The sequence below is a fragment of the Anolis sagrei genome, chromosome 12 (genome assembly GCF_037176765.1).
Source record: "Anolis sagrei isolate rAnoSag1 chromosome 12, rAnoSag1.mat, whole genome shotgun sequence".
In the NCBI taxonomy this organism is placed as follows: domain Eukaryota; kingdom Metazoa; phylum Chordata; class Lepidosauria; order Squamata; family Dactyloidae; genus Anolis; species Anolis sagrei.
The window spans coordinates 18350514-18367609 of NC_090032.1; the positions used below are offsets into that span (position 1 = coordinate 18350514).

At 43.5% G+C, this 17096-nt stretch overlaps 1 protein-coding gene across 1 annotated transcript in view; it reads right to left on the bottom strand.

Moving 5' to 3' along the window:
* Nucleotides 1-13145: 13145 nt before the first annotated feature.
* The window catches only part of FRMD8 (FERM domain containing 8), a 25174-nt gene continuing 21223 nt past the window's right edge, over nt 13146-17096 (bottom strand). Inside the window, exons 10-11 of the mRNA XM_060758350.2 lie at nt 15959-16169; nt 13146-14399 (exon numbers count right to left, since the gene is read on the bottom strand). Of these exons, the coding sequence (XP_060614333.2) occupies nt 14281-14399; nt 15959-16169 (330 nt within the window). The 3' untranslated portion in view covers nt 13146-14280. The remainder of the gene's footprint in view (nt 14400-15958; nt 16170-17096) is intronic.

The window sequence follows — 17096 nt, forward strand, 5'->3', positions numbered from 1 at the left end:
CGGCCAATCCCTCTCTAATGTCAGAGATACAGCTTAATGGTGTAACATTAGAAAATGTTGACCATTTCCGCTACCTTGGCACCCATCTCTCCACCAAAGTCAACACTGACACCGCCTGAGCTCTGCGAGTGCAGCATTTTTCCTAATGAAGCAGAGAGTGTTTGAGCACTGGGACATCCGCAGAGATACCAAGGTGCTTGTTTATAAAGCTATTGTCCTCCCAACCCTGCTATACGCCTGTGAAACGTGGACTGTCTACAGACGTCAACATTGACACTGAAATACAACACAGCCTGAGCTCTGCGAGTGCAGCATTTTTCTGAATGAAGAAGAGAGTGTTTAAGGACTGGGACATCCGCAGAGATACCAAGGTGCTTGTTTATAAAGCTATTCTCCTCCCAACCCTGCTATACGCCTGCGAGACGTGGACTGTCTACAGACGTCAACATTGACACTGAAATACAACAACACCTGAGCTCTGCGAGTGCAACATTTTTCCGAATGAAGCAGAGAGTGTTTGAGGACCAGGATATCCGTAGGGATACCAAGGTGCTTGTTTATAAAGCTGTTGTCCTCCCAATCCTACTATACGCCTGTGAAACGTGGACTGTCTACAGACGTCAACATTGACACTGAAATACAACACCGCCTGAGCTCTGCGAGTGCAGCATTTTTCCAAATGAAGCAGAGAGTGTTTGAGGACCAGGACATCCATAGGGAGAGCAAGGTGCTTGTTTATAAAGCTATTGTCCTCCCAACCCTGCTATATGCCTGTGAAACGTGGACTGTCTACAGACGTCACAAGCAACTTCTGGAACGATTCCATCAGCGCTGCCTCCGGAAAATCCTGCAAATCTCTGGGGAAGACAAGGGGACAAATGTCAGCGTGCTGGAAGAAGCAAAGACCACCAGCATTGAAATGACGGTCCTCCGCCATCAACTCTGCTAGACTGGCCACGTTGTCCAGATTCTCGACCACCGTCTCCCAAAGCAGTTGCTCTACTCCGAACTCAAGAACGGAAAACGGAATGTTGGTGGGCAGGAAAAGAGATTGAAAGATGGGCTCAAAACTCTGGCATAGACACTGAGAACTGGGAAGCCCTTGAGCGCTCCATTTGGAGGTCAGCTGTGACCAGCAGTGCTGTAGAATTTGAAGAGGCACGAATGGAGGGCGAAAGAGAGAAACGTGCCAAGAGGAAGGCGCGTCAAGCCAACCCTGACTAGCAATGTCTACTTGAATAAGAAATAATAATAATAATAATAATAATAATAATAATAATAATATGAGGAATCTCTTTTCCTATTAGTGGATGATGGGATGCCCAATACAGTCAGCAGCCATGTAAAGGAAGAAGCCTTCCGCCTTGCTCATCGTGGCTCATGTGCCGGTGATGCTTAAGATGCTTTTTGCCTGGAGGAGGATGGCGTAGTTCGATTTTTTCCCTGTGCAACAAGCCTTCATTACGGAGGTGCCTTTGAGCCGCATGAGTCAGAAAATGCACAGGAAGTAAACAGAATTGACGGACAGCTCAGGTTTAAAGACAGCTCTTTGCAGTGTGGCTGTCATGAGACTAGGGCGTGTATGCACTGGGGAATGGATGCAGTTTGACAGCATTTGGAGCTGCTATGGCTCCAAATGCTGCCAGACTAATCTGATCTCTTTCTTCGACAGAGCTACAAGCTGGGTAGATGCGGGGAATGCCGTGGATGCAGCGTACCTGGATTTCAGGAAGGCCTTCTTTGACAAGGTCCCCCATGACCTTCTGGCAAGGAAACTAGTCCAATGTGGGCTAGGCAAAACTACGGTGAGGTGGATCTGGAATTGGTTAAGTGGACGAACACAGAGAGTGCTCACTAATGCTTCCTCTTCATCCTGGAAAGAAGTGACGAGTGGAGTGCCACAAGCAGGGTTCCGTCCTGGGCCCGGTCCTGTTCAGGATCTTTATTAATGACTTAGATGAAGGGCTAGAAGGCATGATCATCAAGTTTGCAGACGACACCAAATTGGGAGGGAGAGCCAATAGTCCAGAGGACAGGAGCAGAATTCAAAACGATCTTGACAGATTAGAGAGATGGGCCAAAACTAACAAAATGAAGTTCAACAGTGACAAATGCAAGATACTCCACTTTGGCAGAAAAAATGAAATGCAAAGATACAGAATGGGGGACAATGCCTGGCTCGAGAGCAGTACGTGTGAAAAAGATCTTGGAGTCCTCGTGGACAACAAGTTAAACATGAGCCAACAATGTGATGTGGCGGCAAAAAAAGCCAATGGGATTTTGGCCTGCATCAAGAGGAGCATAGTGTCTAGATCTAAGGAAGTAATGCTACCCCTCTATTCTGCTTTGGTTAGACCACACCTGGAATATTGTGTCCAGTTCTGGGCACCACAATTCAAGAGAGATATTGACAAGCTGGAATGTGTCCAGAGGAGGGCGACTAAAATGATCAAGGGTCTGGAGAACAAACCCTACGAGGAGCGGCTTAAGGAGCTGGGCATGTTTAGCCTGAAGAAGAGAAGGCTGAGAGGAGATATGATAGCCATGTATAAATATGTGAGAGGAAGCCACAGGGAGGAGGGAGCAAGCTTGTTTTCTGCTTCCCTGGAGACTAGGACGCGGAACAATGGCTTCAAACTACAAGAGAGGAGATTCCATCTGAACATTAGGAAGAACTTCCTGACTGTGAGAGCCGTTCAGCAGTGGAACTCTCTGCCCCGGAGTGTGGTGGAGGCTCCTTCTTTGGAAGCTTTTAAGCAGAGGCTGGATGGCCATTTGTCAGGGGTGATTTGAATGCAATATTCCTGCTTCTTGGCAGAATGGGGTTGGACTGGATGGCCCAGGAGGTCTCTTCCAACTCTTTGATTCTATGATTCTATGATTCTAAGGTTATGGCATCCTGGGAGTTGTAGTTTATAATAATAATAATAATAATAATAATAATAATAATAATAAACCTTTCTTTATACCCCGCTAACATCTCCTGAAGGACTTGGTGCAGCTTACAAGAGGCCGAGGCCCAAACACATCAATAAAACAACAGCATAACAAATACAACAATAAATAAACTCATAAAACAAGCAATAAACATTAAAACAATAGCAATTAAAATTAGACAATAACACCACAACGCATTTAAAACTAAGGCCAGCCAAATGTAATGATTAAAATTTTTAAAATGCTCTCTTGTGGATCAGAGATTGGATGATGTTAGAAAATGAAAAAGGTCTGAATCTAGAAGGTCATGATTTACGTGTGGGCTGGCATGCCTACATGTGGTATGATAGAGAAAAAAAGGAAAAAAACGTTGGAAATCACTTCATCAGAGCATCTTTGCTGAGAGTGTGGACGAAATATAAGAATTATTTTTACAACAAAACGCCACTTTGGGTCTCTCCAATGGAAGCACATCAAAGAAGACTATTAGGCTGGAGAGCGTGGCCAACATATAAGGATATTTTAAAAGAGAATACAGGGGAGATTAAGACTTATGAGCAATTAAAGGAAAAAAATACGAATTTGACATGGTTACATTACTTACAAATGAAAGACTACATTAAACAAGATAATAAAATAGGTTTTGCCTGGGAAGGATCAACTTGGGACAAATTTTTGAAAGTAAAGAAAAAAATTATTTCAGTCATTTACAATACACTCTTAACGTGGCTAACGGAAAGGGAACAAGTTAAACCATGTATGATAAAATGGGCAGAAAATATAAGAAGACCAATTCAATTTAGGGAGTGGGAACAGATGTGGAACAAGAAGTTAAAATATGTATATGCAACAGATGGAAAATATAGACCCCTGTCTGATCCCACAGTAAGCTGGCTTCAGAAAAGGCAAAAGCTGCACATCACAAGTGCTGAACCTGACCCAGCACATAGAAGATGGCTTTGAAAGGCAGCAGATCACAGGAGCTGTCTTCATAGACTTGTCAGCAGCCTATGAGACTGTGAACCACCGCCTCCTCCTGAGAAAAATGTATAATATCACAAAGGACTACCACCTCACCTGCCTCATAGGAAACCTGCTACAAAACAGGAGCTTTTTTGTTGAGTTCCAGGGCCAGAGAAGCAGATGGCGGAAACAGAAGAACGGCCTGCCTCAAGGGAGCGTGCTTGCTCCATCCATGTTCAACATCTACACAAATGACCAGCCACTGCCAGAAGGGACAGAGAGTTTCATCTATGCTGACGATTGTGCCATTACTGCTCAAGCAGGGAGCTTTGAGATGGTAGAACAGAAGCTCTCCGAAGCTCTAGGTGCTCTTACTGCCTATTACAGGGAAAACCATCTGATCCCTAATCCATCTAAAACACAGACATGCGCCTTTCACCTTAAGAACAGACAAGCATCCCGAGCTCTGAGGATTATGACCTGGGAAGGAATCCCACTGGAGCATTGCAGCGCACCCAAATACCTGGGAGTCACTCTGGACCGTGCTCTGACCTACAAGAAGCACTGCCTGAACATCAAACAAAAAGTGGGCGCTAGAAACAACATCATACGAAAGCTGACTGGCACAACCTGGGGATCACAACCAGACACAGTGAAGACATCTGCCCTTGCGCTATGCTACTCTGCTGCTGAGTATGCATGCCCAGTGTGGAACACATCTCATCACACTAAAACAGTGGATGTGGCTCTTAATGAGACATGCCGCATTATCACGGGTTGTCTGCGACCCACACCACTGGAGAAATTACACTGCTTAGCCGGTATTGCACCACCTGACATCCGCCGGGAAGGAGCAGCCAATAGTGAAAAGACCAAGGCAGAGACATCTCCAGCTCATCCCCTGTTTGGGTATCAGCCAGCACGTCAACGACTTAAATCAAGACATAGTTTTCTTAGAACTACAGAGACACTCGCTGGAACACCCCAGCAAGCGAGAGTCCAAAAGTGGCAGGCCCAAACCCAGCACCTCAATTCATGGGTGATACCAGATGAGAGACTCCCCCCTGGGCACTCAGAAGACTGGGCGACTTGGAAGGCGCTGAACAGATTGCGCTCTGGCACCACGAGATGCAGAGCCAATCTTAAGAAATGGGGCTACAGGGTGGAATCCTCGGCATGCGAGTGCGGAGAAGAACAAACCACTGACCACCTGCTGCAATGCACCCTGAGCCCTGCCACATGCACGATGGAGGACCTTCTTGCGGCAACCCCAGAGGCACTCCAAGTGGCCAGATACTGGTCAAAGGACATTTAACCAAATACCAAATTTACAAAATCTGTGTGGGTTTTTTTTTCTTTTTCTTTTTCTTTTTAATCACTGTGTTTGTTTTGCTCTGTTAGAATTGTAATACAATGGTTGCTGATGACACGATAAATAAATAAATAAATAAATAAAACAGATCTAAAGGAAAATTGGATAAAAATGTTCCACAGATGGTATACCACTCCCAAGAAGTTATCTTTAATAAATAAAAATTCCTCTGACAAGTGTTGGAAAGGTTGTCAACAGACAGGAACCTTTTATCACATGTGGTGGACATGCAAAGAAATAGTAAAATACTGGTCTATGATTCATGAAGAGTTACAAAAATTTCTAAAAAGAGTATTTAAGAAAAAACCTGAATACTACCTATTGGGTTTTACAGATTTGGAATTACAACTACAGGAAAATGAGGACAAACTTTTTACTTACATGACGACGGCAGCGAGAATTGCTCTAGCTAAAGTTTGGAAACAGGAAAGTACTCCTACTAAGGAGGAATGGATAGGGAAAATTAGAGAAATAAGGGAGATGGACGAACTGACTTTCTTTTTGAAAAAAAAATACCGGAAATCCGATAAAGAAGACGGATTGGACACTTTTTGACGATTACGAGAAAGAAGAAAAAAAGTAAAGAAGAGACAATTTAAGGGAAAGCAACAGAAACATTATTAGAGACACAACACCTGAGGAGGAGATGGAAGTCAAACTTTTTTTATCTTTTTATCTTTTTTATAGGGTCTTTTTTTTACATATATATCTTTTTGGATCCCTTTCTCTCTCTCTCTCTCTCTCTCTCTCTTTATATTATTTCCTACTTTGCTATCTTCTTCAATTGTTCCCCCTCTTTTGTTGTATTTGATAAATACCTTAATAAAAACTATTCAAATTTTTTTTAAAAAAATGCTGAGCATGACAGGTGAAATGGATAGGTTTTTGGAGATAGGTGTGGTGTGCAGACAATCTTAAATCTCTAGTAAAGTGCATTTGGGACATGATGCTAAGAGTTTCCTATTCTGGGAAGGCACACTGGAACAACCACGTCTTCAAGCTCTTCCTAAAGACTGCCAACGTTAGGGCTTGTCTGTTGTCCTTGGGAAGAGAGTTCCAGAGTCGGGGGGCCACCACGGAGAAGGCCCTGTCCCTTGTCCCCACCAATCACGCTTGCGACGCAGGTGGGATCGTGAGCAGGGCCTCTCCAGATGATCGGAGAGATTGTGTGGGTTCATATACGGAGATGCAGTCATGCAGGTAGGCGGGTCCCAAACCGTTTAGGGCAGTGTTTCTCAACCTGGGGGTCGGGACCCCTGAGGGGGTCGCAAATGGGTGTCAGAGGGGTCGCCAAAGACCATCAGAAAGCACAGTATTTTCTGTTGGTCATGGGGGTTCCTTGTGAGAAGTTTGGCCAAAACCGTTTAGGGCTTTGTAGGTAAGCACCTACACCTTGAATTGGGACCTGAAAATGAACGGCAGCCAATGGAGCTCCTTAAACAGAACAGTTGACCTCTCCCTGGTTATTAATCTGGCTGCTGCATGTTGGATGAGTTGTAATTTCTGGGCCGCCTTCAAGGGTAGCCCCACATAGAGTGCATTGCAGTAATCCAGTCTAGAGGTAACTAAGGCATGGACCACCATGGTCAAGTCAGACTTCATGAGGTATAGTCGTAGTTGGCGCACGAGGTTTAATTGTGCGAAGGCTCTCCTGGCCACCGCCGACACCTGCGCATCTAGCGTCAGCGTTGAATCCAGGAGGACCCCAAAATACGGACCTGTGACTTCAGGGGGAGTGCGACCTCATCTAGTACAGGTTGCCACCCAATACCTCGGTCAGATGAGCGACTGACATGGAGGACCTCTGTCCGGCAGAGAAGGTTTGCGAAACGACAACTCCCGGGATCACATCGCCTTGAGCCATGGCAGATAAAGTGGAGTCAGTCTGCTTTAATTCTATTTGTAGAGCTGCCCTGAGTCAACATTAACTCGATGGGGCATAAGTTAATGAAATGAAATTAGCAGCATGGAAGAAAATGTTTTAAAAACAAGAGGTGACATGTAGAGGTCATACAAAGTTTGAGCTTACATAGGAAGTTGGGTTGTGGTTAAGCGCAAAGTCTGCAGGAGCAAGAAGGTACTTTCCATCAAGAGGTTGATGGGACAGGAAGAATAAAGGTCAAAGTACTTTCCACGACAAAAATATTCTTGTTTACCTCATGCTGGTATATTGGTATATGAAAATTTGCAAGAACAGAGGAGAGTCTGTGAAAGCACTTACAGAAGTGCTGTGTGTCCACCTCATGCTGATCAGCTTGAATAAACGATGTCTTACATGAATCTATTGGACTCTGTGGATTTCTTCGAAAAGGACCCCGCACCCTAAACCCGTGATCCCTTACAAGTTGACCTTTCCCCAGTTATTAATCTGGCTGCTGCACGTTGAACGAGTTGTAATTTCTGGGCCGTCTTCAAGGGTAGCCCCAGGTATAGTGCATTGCAGTAATCCAGTCTAGTAATTAAGGCATGGACCACCATGGTCAAGTCAGACTTCATGAAGTATGGTCGTAGTTGGCGCACGAGTTTTGTGTGAAGGCTCTCCCAGCTACCGCCAACACATGCGCATCTAGCGTCAGCGTTGAGTCCAGGAGAACCCCCAAACTACGGACCTGTAACTTCAGGGGGAGTGTGACCCCGTCTAGTACAGGTTGCCACCCAATCACTCAGTCAGAAGAGCGACTGACCTGGAGGACCTCTGACTTTGGCAGGGAAGGCTTGCAAAACTACAACTCCCAGAGTCCTATCGCCTTGATAAATGGCAGATAAAGTGGAGTCAGCTGCTTTAATTCTATTCGTAGAGCTGCCCTGAGTCAACATTAACTTGTTAGGGCATAAATTACAACAATAACAATAATAGTATTTAAGTTTAGTGCCATGGAAGGTGAGGAGAGGAAGGCGTCGTGGCTCCTTTCTGCCTCGAGGCCAAAATAACCTGAGATTCTTGCTTTGGCTGCCAAAGGGATGAGCTGGCAAGCTAAGTAAACAACCTGCTATTTTTACCATTTGGAAGCCAGCTGTATGCAGCTTTATTATTGGAAGCCAACCTCGCTTTGAAGAGGTGACCTTTGGCCAAAAGGAAGGCGTCTGTAAAAAAAAAAAAAAAAGCACATTAATACCACATTTTTTCTTAATGTTTTGTGTATATTGCTTATTGTTTATGTTGTTTATTTTATTGCAACTTGTATTTTATTTTATTGTAATTTGTTGTTTGGGCTTGGCCTCATGTAAGCCGCCCTAGGTAATTTTCAACGGTAAGCTGGATGTCGTATCACAAAATCACAAGTCTACCCCTTCCCAAGCGTCTAGGACTGTGTGATGTATTATTATTATTATTATTATTATTATTATTATTATTATTGACACAAAAGCACAGTATGTCACAGCAAACGAGATCTATATACTGGATTTCGTATCACAAAATCACAAGTCGAACACTTCCCAAGCAGCTAGGACTGTGTGAAGTATTATTATTATTATTATTATTATTATTATTATTATTTTACTGACACAAAAGCACAGTATGTCACAGCAAACGAGACCTAGATGCTGGATTCCGTATCACAAAATCACAAGTTGAACACTTCCCAAGCGTCTAGAAGTGTGCGATGTTGTATTATTATTATTATTATTATTATTATTATTACTATTATTATTATTATTATTATTATTATTATTTTACTGACACAAAAGTACAGGACTGTGTGATGTATTATTATTATTATAATTATATTATTGATACAAAAGCACAGTATGTCACAGCTAACGAGCTCTATATGCTGGATTTCATATCACAAAATCACAAGTCGAACCTTTCCCAAGCGTCTAGGACTGTGTGATGTATTATTATTATTATTATTATTATTATTATTATTATTATTATACTGACACAAAAGTACAGGACTATGTGATGTATTATTATTATTATTATTATTATTATTATACTGACACAAAACCACAGTATGTCAAAGCAAACGAGATCTCTGTGCTGGATTTCGTATCACAAAATCACAAGTCGAACACTTCCCAAGCGTCTAGGACTGTGTGATGTATTATTATTATTATTATTATTATTATTATTATTATTATTGATACAAAAGCACAGTATGTCACAGCAAACGAGATCTATATGCTGGATTTCGTATCACAAAATCACAAGTCGAACACTTCCCAAGCGTCTAGGACTGTGTGATGTATTATTATTATTATTATTATTATTATTGATACAAAAGCACAGTATGTCACAGCAAACGAGATCTATATGCTGGATTTCGTATCACAAAATCACAAGTCAAACACTTCCCAAGCGTCTAGGACTGTGTGATGTATTATTATTATTATTATTATTATTATTACTGACACAAAAGCACAGTATGTCACAGCAAACGAGATCTATATGCTGGATTCCGTATCACAAAATCACAAGTCGAACACTTCCTAAGTGTCTAGGACTGTGTGATGTATTATTATTATTATTATTATTATTATTATTATTATTATTCTGATGCAAAAGCACAGTATGTCACAGCAAACGAGATCTATATGCTGGATTCCGTATCACAAAATCACAAGTCGAACACTTCCTAAGTGTCTAGGACTGTGTGATGTATTATTATTATTATTATTATTATTATTATTATTATTATTCTGATGCAAAAGCACAGTATGTCACAGCAAACGAGATCTATATGCTGGATTTCGTATCACAAAATCACAAGTCGAACACTTTCCAAGCATCTAGGACTGTGTGATGTATTATTATTATTATTATTATTACTATTATTGACACAAAAGTACAGAATGTCACAGCTAACAAGATCTATATGCTGGATTTCGTATCACAAAATCACAAGTCGAACACTTCCCAAGCATCTAGGACTGTGTGATGTATTATTATTATTATTATTATTATTATTATTGACACAAAAGCACAGTATGTCACAGCAAACGAGCTCTATATGCTGGATTTCGTATCACAAAATCACAAGTCGAACACTTCCCAAGCATCTAGGACTGTGATGTATTTTTGAATGATGCGCGCAGATCCTATTATTATTATTATTATTATTATTATTATTATTATTATTATTATTATTTCTGGGAAGCAGAGGCACATGGGAGTTGCAGTTTTAAAGGTTTTTTGCCTTCCCTACCTCACCGAACTACATAATCCCAATATTCCATCTCATTCAGTCACTGCAGTTAAAGTGGTATCAAATTGCATGAAATGACATGAAAGCATACAGTAAGAGATAATTTAGAATTTGGGCATCTAATCAGATTTTCAACTTCCGCAAATGTGGCACTGTAGCACCTCCTAGTGGGCCTTGAATGGGAAACGCAGCGGAGAAATTCCAGATTTATTTATTTCCTAGCTTGGGTATTTAGGTTATTGGGTTGTTGTAGGTTTTTTTGGGCTATATGGCCATGTTCTAGAGGCATTCTCTCCTGACGTTTCGCCTGCATCTATGGCAAGCATCCTCAGAGGTAGTGAGGTCTGTTGGAAATAGGAAAAATGGGTTTATCCCCTCCCCAATGCCAGAGATGCAACTTAATGGTGTCACATTAGAAAATGTTGACCATTTCTGCTACCTTGGCAGCCACCTCTCCACCAAAGTCAACATCGACACCGCAATACAACACCGCCTGAGCTCTGCGAGTGCAGCATTTTTCCGAATGAAGCAGAGAGTGTTTGAGGACCGGGACATCCGTAGGGATACCAAGGTGCTTGTCTATAAAGCTATTGTCCTCCCAACCCTGCTCTATGCCTGTGAGACGTGGACTGTCTACAGATGTCAATATTGACACTGAAATACAACACTGCCTGAGCTCTGCGAGTGCAGCCTTTTCCCGAATGAAGCAGAGAGTGTTTGAGGACCGGGACATCCGTAGGGATACCAAGGTGATTGTCTATAAAGCTATTGTCCTCCCAACCCTGCTCTATGCCTGTGAGACGTGGACTGTCTACAGATGTCAATATTGACACTGAAATACAACACCGCCTGAGCTCTGCGAGTGCAGCCTTTTCCCGAATGAAGCAGAGAGTGTTTGAGGACCGGGACATCCGTAGGGAGACCAAGGTGCTTGTCTATAAAGCTATTGTCCTCCCAACCCTGCTCTATGCCTGTGAGACGTGGACTGTCTACAGATGTCAATATTGACACTGAAATACAACACTGCCTGAGCTCTGCGAGTGCAGCCTTTTCCCGAATGAAGCAGAGAGTGTTTGAGGACCGGGACATCCATAGGGAGACCAAGGTGCTTGTCTATAAAGCTATTGTCCTCCCAATCCTGCTCTATGCCTGTGAGACGTGGACTGTCTACAGATATCAATATTGACACTGAAATACAACACCGCCTGAGCTCTGCGAGTGCAGCCTTTTCCCGAATGAAGCAGAGAGTGTTTGAGGACCGGGACATCCGTAGGGAGACCAAGGTGCTTGTCTATAAAGCTATTGTCCTCCCAACCCTGCTCTATGCCTGCAAAACGTGGACTGTCTACAGATGTCAATATTGACACTGAAATACAACACCGCCTGAGCTCTGCGAGTGCAGCCTTTTCCCGAATGAAGCAGAGAGTGTTTGAGGACCGGGACATCCGTAGGGATACCAAGGTGCTTGTCTATAAAGCTATTGTCCTCCCAACCCTGCTCTATGCCTGCAAAACGTGGACTGTCTACAGACGTCACATGCAACTCCTGGAACGATTCCATCAGCGCTGCCTCCAGAAAATCCTGCAAATCTCTTGGGAAGACAAGCGGACAAACGTCAGCGTGCTGGAAGAAGCAAAGACCACCAGCATTGAAGCAATGCTCCTCCAACATCAACTCCGTTGTCCGGATGCCTGACCACCGTCTCCCAAAGCACTAAACTTGGCATATAGAACTCCCATTACTAATAGAAAATACTGGAAGGATTTGATGAGCATTGAGTTTTGGAATTGTAGTTCACCTGTATCCAGAGAGCACTGTGGACTCAAACAATGATCAATCTGGACCAAACTTGTCATGAATGCTCAATATGGCCAAAGAGTGGCGGAGTTTGGTGAAAATAGACCTTCACATTTGGGAACTATAGTTGCTGGGATTTACAGTTCACCTGTAATCAAAGGGCACTCTGAACCCCACCAATGATAGAATTGAGCCAAACTTACCTAAAAGGAGCCCCATGGTCAGCAGATGTTCTTTGGTGACCCGTCTGATACCCCTCTTGCAAACTGCTCAGGGGTCCCAACGATGGCAAAATCGCGAGGTGGGCAAGGGGACTTTGGGAGAAGTCAGGCCATGTGCCGAGATCCCTTCGCCCGCCTCGTGCCCTCACCAAATGGCAAAATCGCGAGGCGGGCGAGGGGTCTTTGGGCGAAGTCAGGCCTCGCGCCAAAGACCCCTCCCCCGCCTCGTGACCTCACCAAATGGCGAAATCGTGAGGCAGGCGAGGGGCCTTTGGGCAAAGTCAGGTCTTGCGCCAAAGACCCCTACCTGCCTCGCGAGCTTGCCAAATGGCGAAAGCGCGAGGCGGGAGAGGGGGCTTTGCGTGAGGCCTTGGGGCGGGGCCAACGGAGGCAGCCTCGCGACCCCTCCGAAATGGCCAGGCGACCCCCCTGGGGGTCGCGACCCCCAGGTTGAGAACCGCTGCTCCAAAAGCAGTCAGTCTGTGATCGGTGAGCTGCAGAAGTGGCTGGTTCTGTTGTGTGTGGAGAACCAGTGAGATGCTTATTAATTCTATCTTAACGTGTTTGGATTAAATTCACACATCTTTATGGTTTTTAATCTTAGCCACTTTTGAGTCTCCTTTGGCAGAGAATAAAGAGGGTATAAATACATAAAGTAAGTGTTTCGTATTTTATTCAAACTGAAACACAACATGAAACACAGGGTCTGATCCGAGGTCTTTATTGTAATGACAAGTGCAAACAAACCAATTATAAGGAATTAAAGAAAACCAGTAGGCGCTATATACACATTGGTAATTGGGATTCGCAATTTGGAAACCTGGCATAGTGTTAATTTGGAGCACAAAAAAGGGGGGAAAGGCACTTCCACCCAAACAAAGCGGGACAAAACTCTCTTTGCACAGTCATAATCCGCTCCTGCTTATATATTAATACTAGTATTTTGTAGTGATAAAATATTAGAAATAGTCATGGATTTGGTATTGAATGTTATGAATGGTCCCATTAGAAATCCCATTGGATGTGAGTGAAGTACAATTCCCACCATCCCCTATCAATGCCCCCAAAATCAACTGGGATTTTATGCTGATCGCGATAGGTCTGTGTTGTCAAGTTTGGTCTGTGTTGTCAAGTTTGGTTCGGATCCATTTCCGGATGTAGTTGGACTCGAACTCCCATAATCCTCCACCTTTGCCTTGCAAATTTTGCCAATATTATACGTTACTTACGATGGGTCTGTGTTGTCGTTGAATTTAGACATCACTCCAGAAAGGATGGACTATACATATCCAGTTTTCCCAAAGTTTTTGCTTCAAAATCGAATCTTAGCACAATACCCCTTTTCCCCTTTTTAAGGCTCTTTGAAAAGCCGTGATTCCCCCAAATCCACCGACCCTTTTAGACTTTTTCATCGTAAGTTTCCCACCCAATGTCTCAGAGTAGTGTACAACTTGCATGCTATGTTGAGCCATAAACCCACCCCAGACTGACTTAAAAGACCTAAATCCATTTTGGGATTCAGGGCAAGTATCACAACAATCCTCTTCCCTAAGAATAAGACAATACAGTGTAAATATGGCCAGGAAAGGAGTGATCAGTCATTTCCAGGAACTCGACAAAACAGAATAAGGCACATAAGAGTGACCCATTTTTGGGCCAAAATAATCAAGTTTGCGGGGAGTTTCCCCCCCTCAAACTTTGTAATACGCCAGTCGACTTGAGATGATTTGATTGAACTCTGGCAGAGAAAAAGAGAGATAGACGATCAACGTGTTGGCAATTCAGTCTTTATCCCAAAGCAAAGGATGCTTGGTCCCATAGTCCATGATCCAAAAGGATGTCAGCCTTGTTCCAAGTTTTCGGCGGCTCGGACGGCCGAGTAGGAAGTGGGCGCATTGGAAAGCTGGCGGCCGAAGAAGGAGGTGGTCCGGCGGGGTTTCACCCTCTTGATCTCTTTCCCTGCAACAAAAGAGGAGAATAATAATACTAGTCCAATGTGGGCTAGGCAAAACTACGGTGAGGTGGATCTGTAATTGGTTAAGTGGACGAACACAGAGAGTGCTCACTAATGCTTCCTCTTCATCTTGGAAAGAAGTGACGAGTGGAGTGCCTCAGGGTTCCGTCCTGGGCCCGGTCCTGTTCAACATCTTTATTAACGACTTAGATGAAGGGCTAGAAGGCAGGATCATCAAGTTTGCAGACGGGACCAAATTGGGAGGGATAGCCAATACTCCAGAGGACAGGAGCAGAATTCAAAACGATCTTGACAGATTAGAGAGATGAATGGCCAAAACTAACAAAATGAAGTTCAACACTGACAAATTCAAGATACTCCACTTTGGCAGAAAAAAATGAAATGCAAAGATACAGAATGGGGGACGATGCCTGGCTCGAGAGCAGTACGTGTGAAAAAGATCTTGGAGTCCTCGTGGACAACAAGTTAAACATGAGCCAACAATGTGATGTGGCGGCAAAAAAAGCCAATGGGATTTTGGCCTGCATCAATAGGAGCATAGTGTCTAGATCTAAGGAAGTCATGCTACCCTTCTATTCTGCTTTGGTTAGACCACACCTGGAATATTGTGTCCAATTCTGGGCACCACAATTCAAGAGAGATATTGACAAGCTGGAATGTGTCCCGAGGAGGGTGACTAAAATGATCAAGGGTCTGGAGAACAAGCCCTATGAGGAGCGGCTTAAGGAGCTGGGCATGTCTAGCCTGAAGAAGAGAAGGCTGAGAGGAGATATGATAGCCATGTATAAATATGTGAGAGGAAGCCACAGGGAGGAGGGAGCAGATCAAGGGTCTGGAGAACAAGCCCTATGAGGAGCGGCTTAAGGAACTGGACATGTTTAGCCTGAAGAAGAGAAGGCTGAGAGGAGATATGATAGCCATGTATAAATATGTGAGAGGAAGCCACAGGGAGGAGGGAGCAGAACAAGCCCTATGAGGAGCGGCTTAAGGAGCTGGACATGTTTAGCCTGAAGAAGAGAAGGCTGAGAGGAGACATGATAGCCATGTATAAATATGTGAGAGGAAGCCACAGGGAGGAGGAGGGAGCAAGCTTGTTTTCTGCTTCCTTGGAGACTAGGACGCAATGGAACAATGGCTTCAAACTACAAGAGAGGAGATTCCATCTGAACATGAGGAAGAACTTCCTGACTGTGAGAGCCGTTCAGCAGTGGAACTCTCTGCCCCGGAGTGTGGTGGAGGCTCCTTCTTTGGAAGCTTTTAAGCAGAGGCTGGATGGTTATCTGTCAGGGGTGATTTGAATGCAATATTCCTGCTTCTTGGCAGAATGGGGTTGGACTGGATGGCCCAGGAGGTCTCTTCCAACTCTTTGATTCTATGATTCTAATAATAATAATAATAATAATTGGAGAACTGCAAAAGCCGAAAAACTAATCTTCACATGATGTGGATTGACTACAAAAACCGTGCTCTGACCTACAAGAAGCACTGCCTGAACATCAAGCAAAAAGTGGGTGCTAGAAACAACATTTGGGTCCAGGCTCACCTTCCTCCACGTAGTCGATGGTTGCAAGGTGCTGGATGCGGCTGCAGGTCACACTGTTCTGCCGCTGCAGTTTGTGGGGCTGCCGGTTGAAAGGGGGTTTTCGGGCTTCGGAGGAAGGAGGAGCTTCCCGGGGAGCGGGTTCGGGATCCTGTCCCTCCAAAGACGAGTTCAGTTCAATGCAATACTCGATCAAACTGCTCATGAGTTCAGCCTGAAACGAAAGGAAGACGGAAAGAGCTGTGAAAATCCTATATCCCTCTTTCCCATTACTGAAATTGGTGACCCTCTAATGCTGGACTACAACTCCCATGAGAAACAGCTAGGGATGATGGGGTTTGCAGTCTAATCTAGTCTGTAACTCTTCCTTGTATTATTAGTTTCCTGTTTGGGGATCACACAATCACAGAATATATACGCTGAGCATCCCTTATCCTAAATCCTTGTCAGAATTTGGAATATCTATATTTGTTGTTATTGTTACTGTTTATTGTTTACTTTTGTTTATGAGATTTATTTTAACTGTTGTATTGATTGTTTTCTTATTGCTTTTCTGCTGATGTACTTTGGGCTCGGCCTCATGTAAACCGCACCGAGTCCCTTGGGGAGATGGTAGCGGGGTATAAATAAAGTATTATTATTATTATTATTATTATTATTATTATCTACATATATTATAAGGTATATGATGGTAAGCTATTTAATCTCAGCAGACTGAAAGCCAAAACGAAGGTTACAACATCTGTTATAGAACTCCAGTATGCTGATGACAACGTCGTCTGTGCACATTCAGAAGAAGACCTACAAGTAGCTCATGTAAGCCGCACGAAGTCCCTTGGGGAGATGGTAGCAGGGTATAAATAAAGAATTATTATTATTATTATCTACATATATCATAAGATATATGATGGCAAGGAATTTAATCTCAGCAGACTGAAAACCAAAACGAAGGTTACAACAACATCTGTTATAGAACTCCAGTATGCTGATGACAACATCATCTGAGCACATTCAGAAGACCTACAAGCCACTCGTGTAAGCTGCACCAAGTCCCTTGGGGAGATGGTAGCAGGGTATAAATAAAGTATTATTATTATTATTATTATTATTATCTACATATATCATAAGATATTTGATGGTA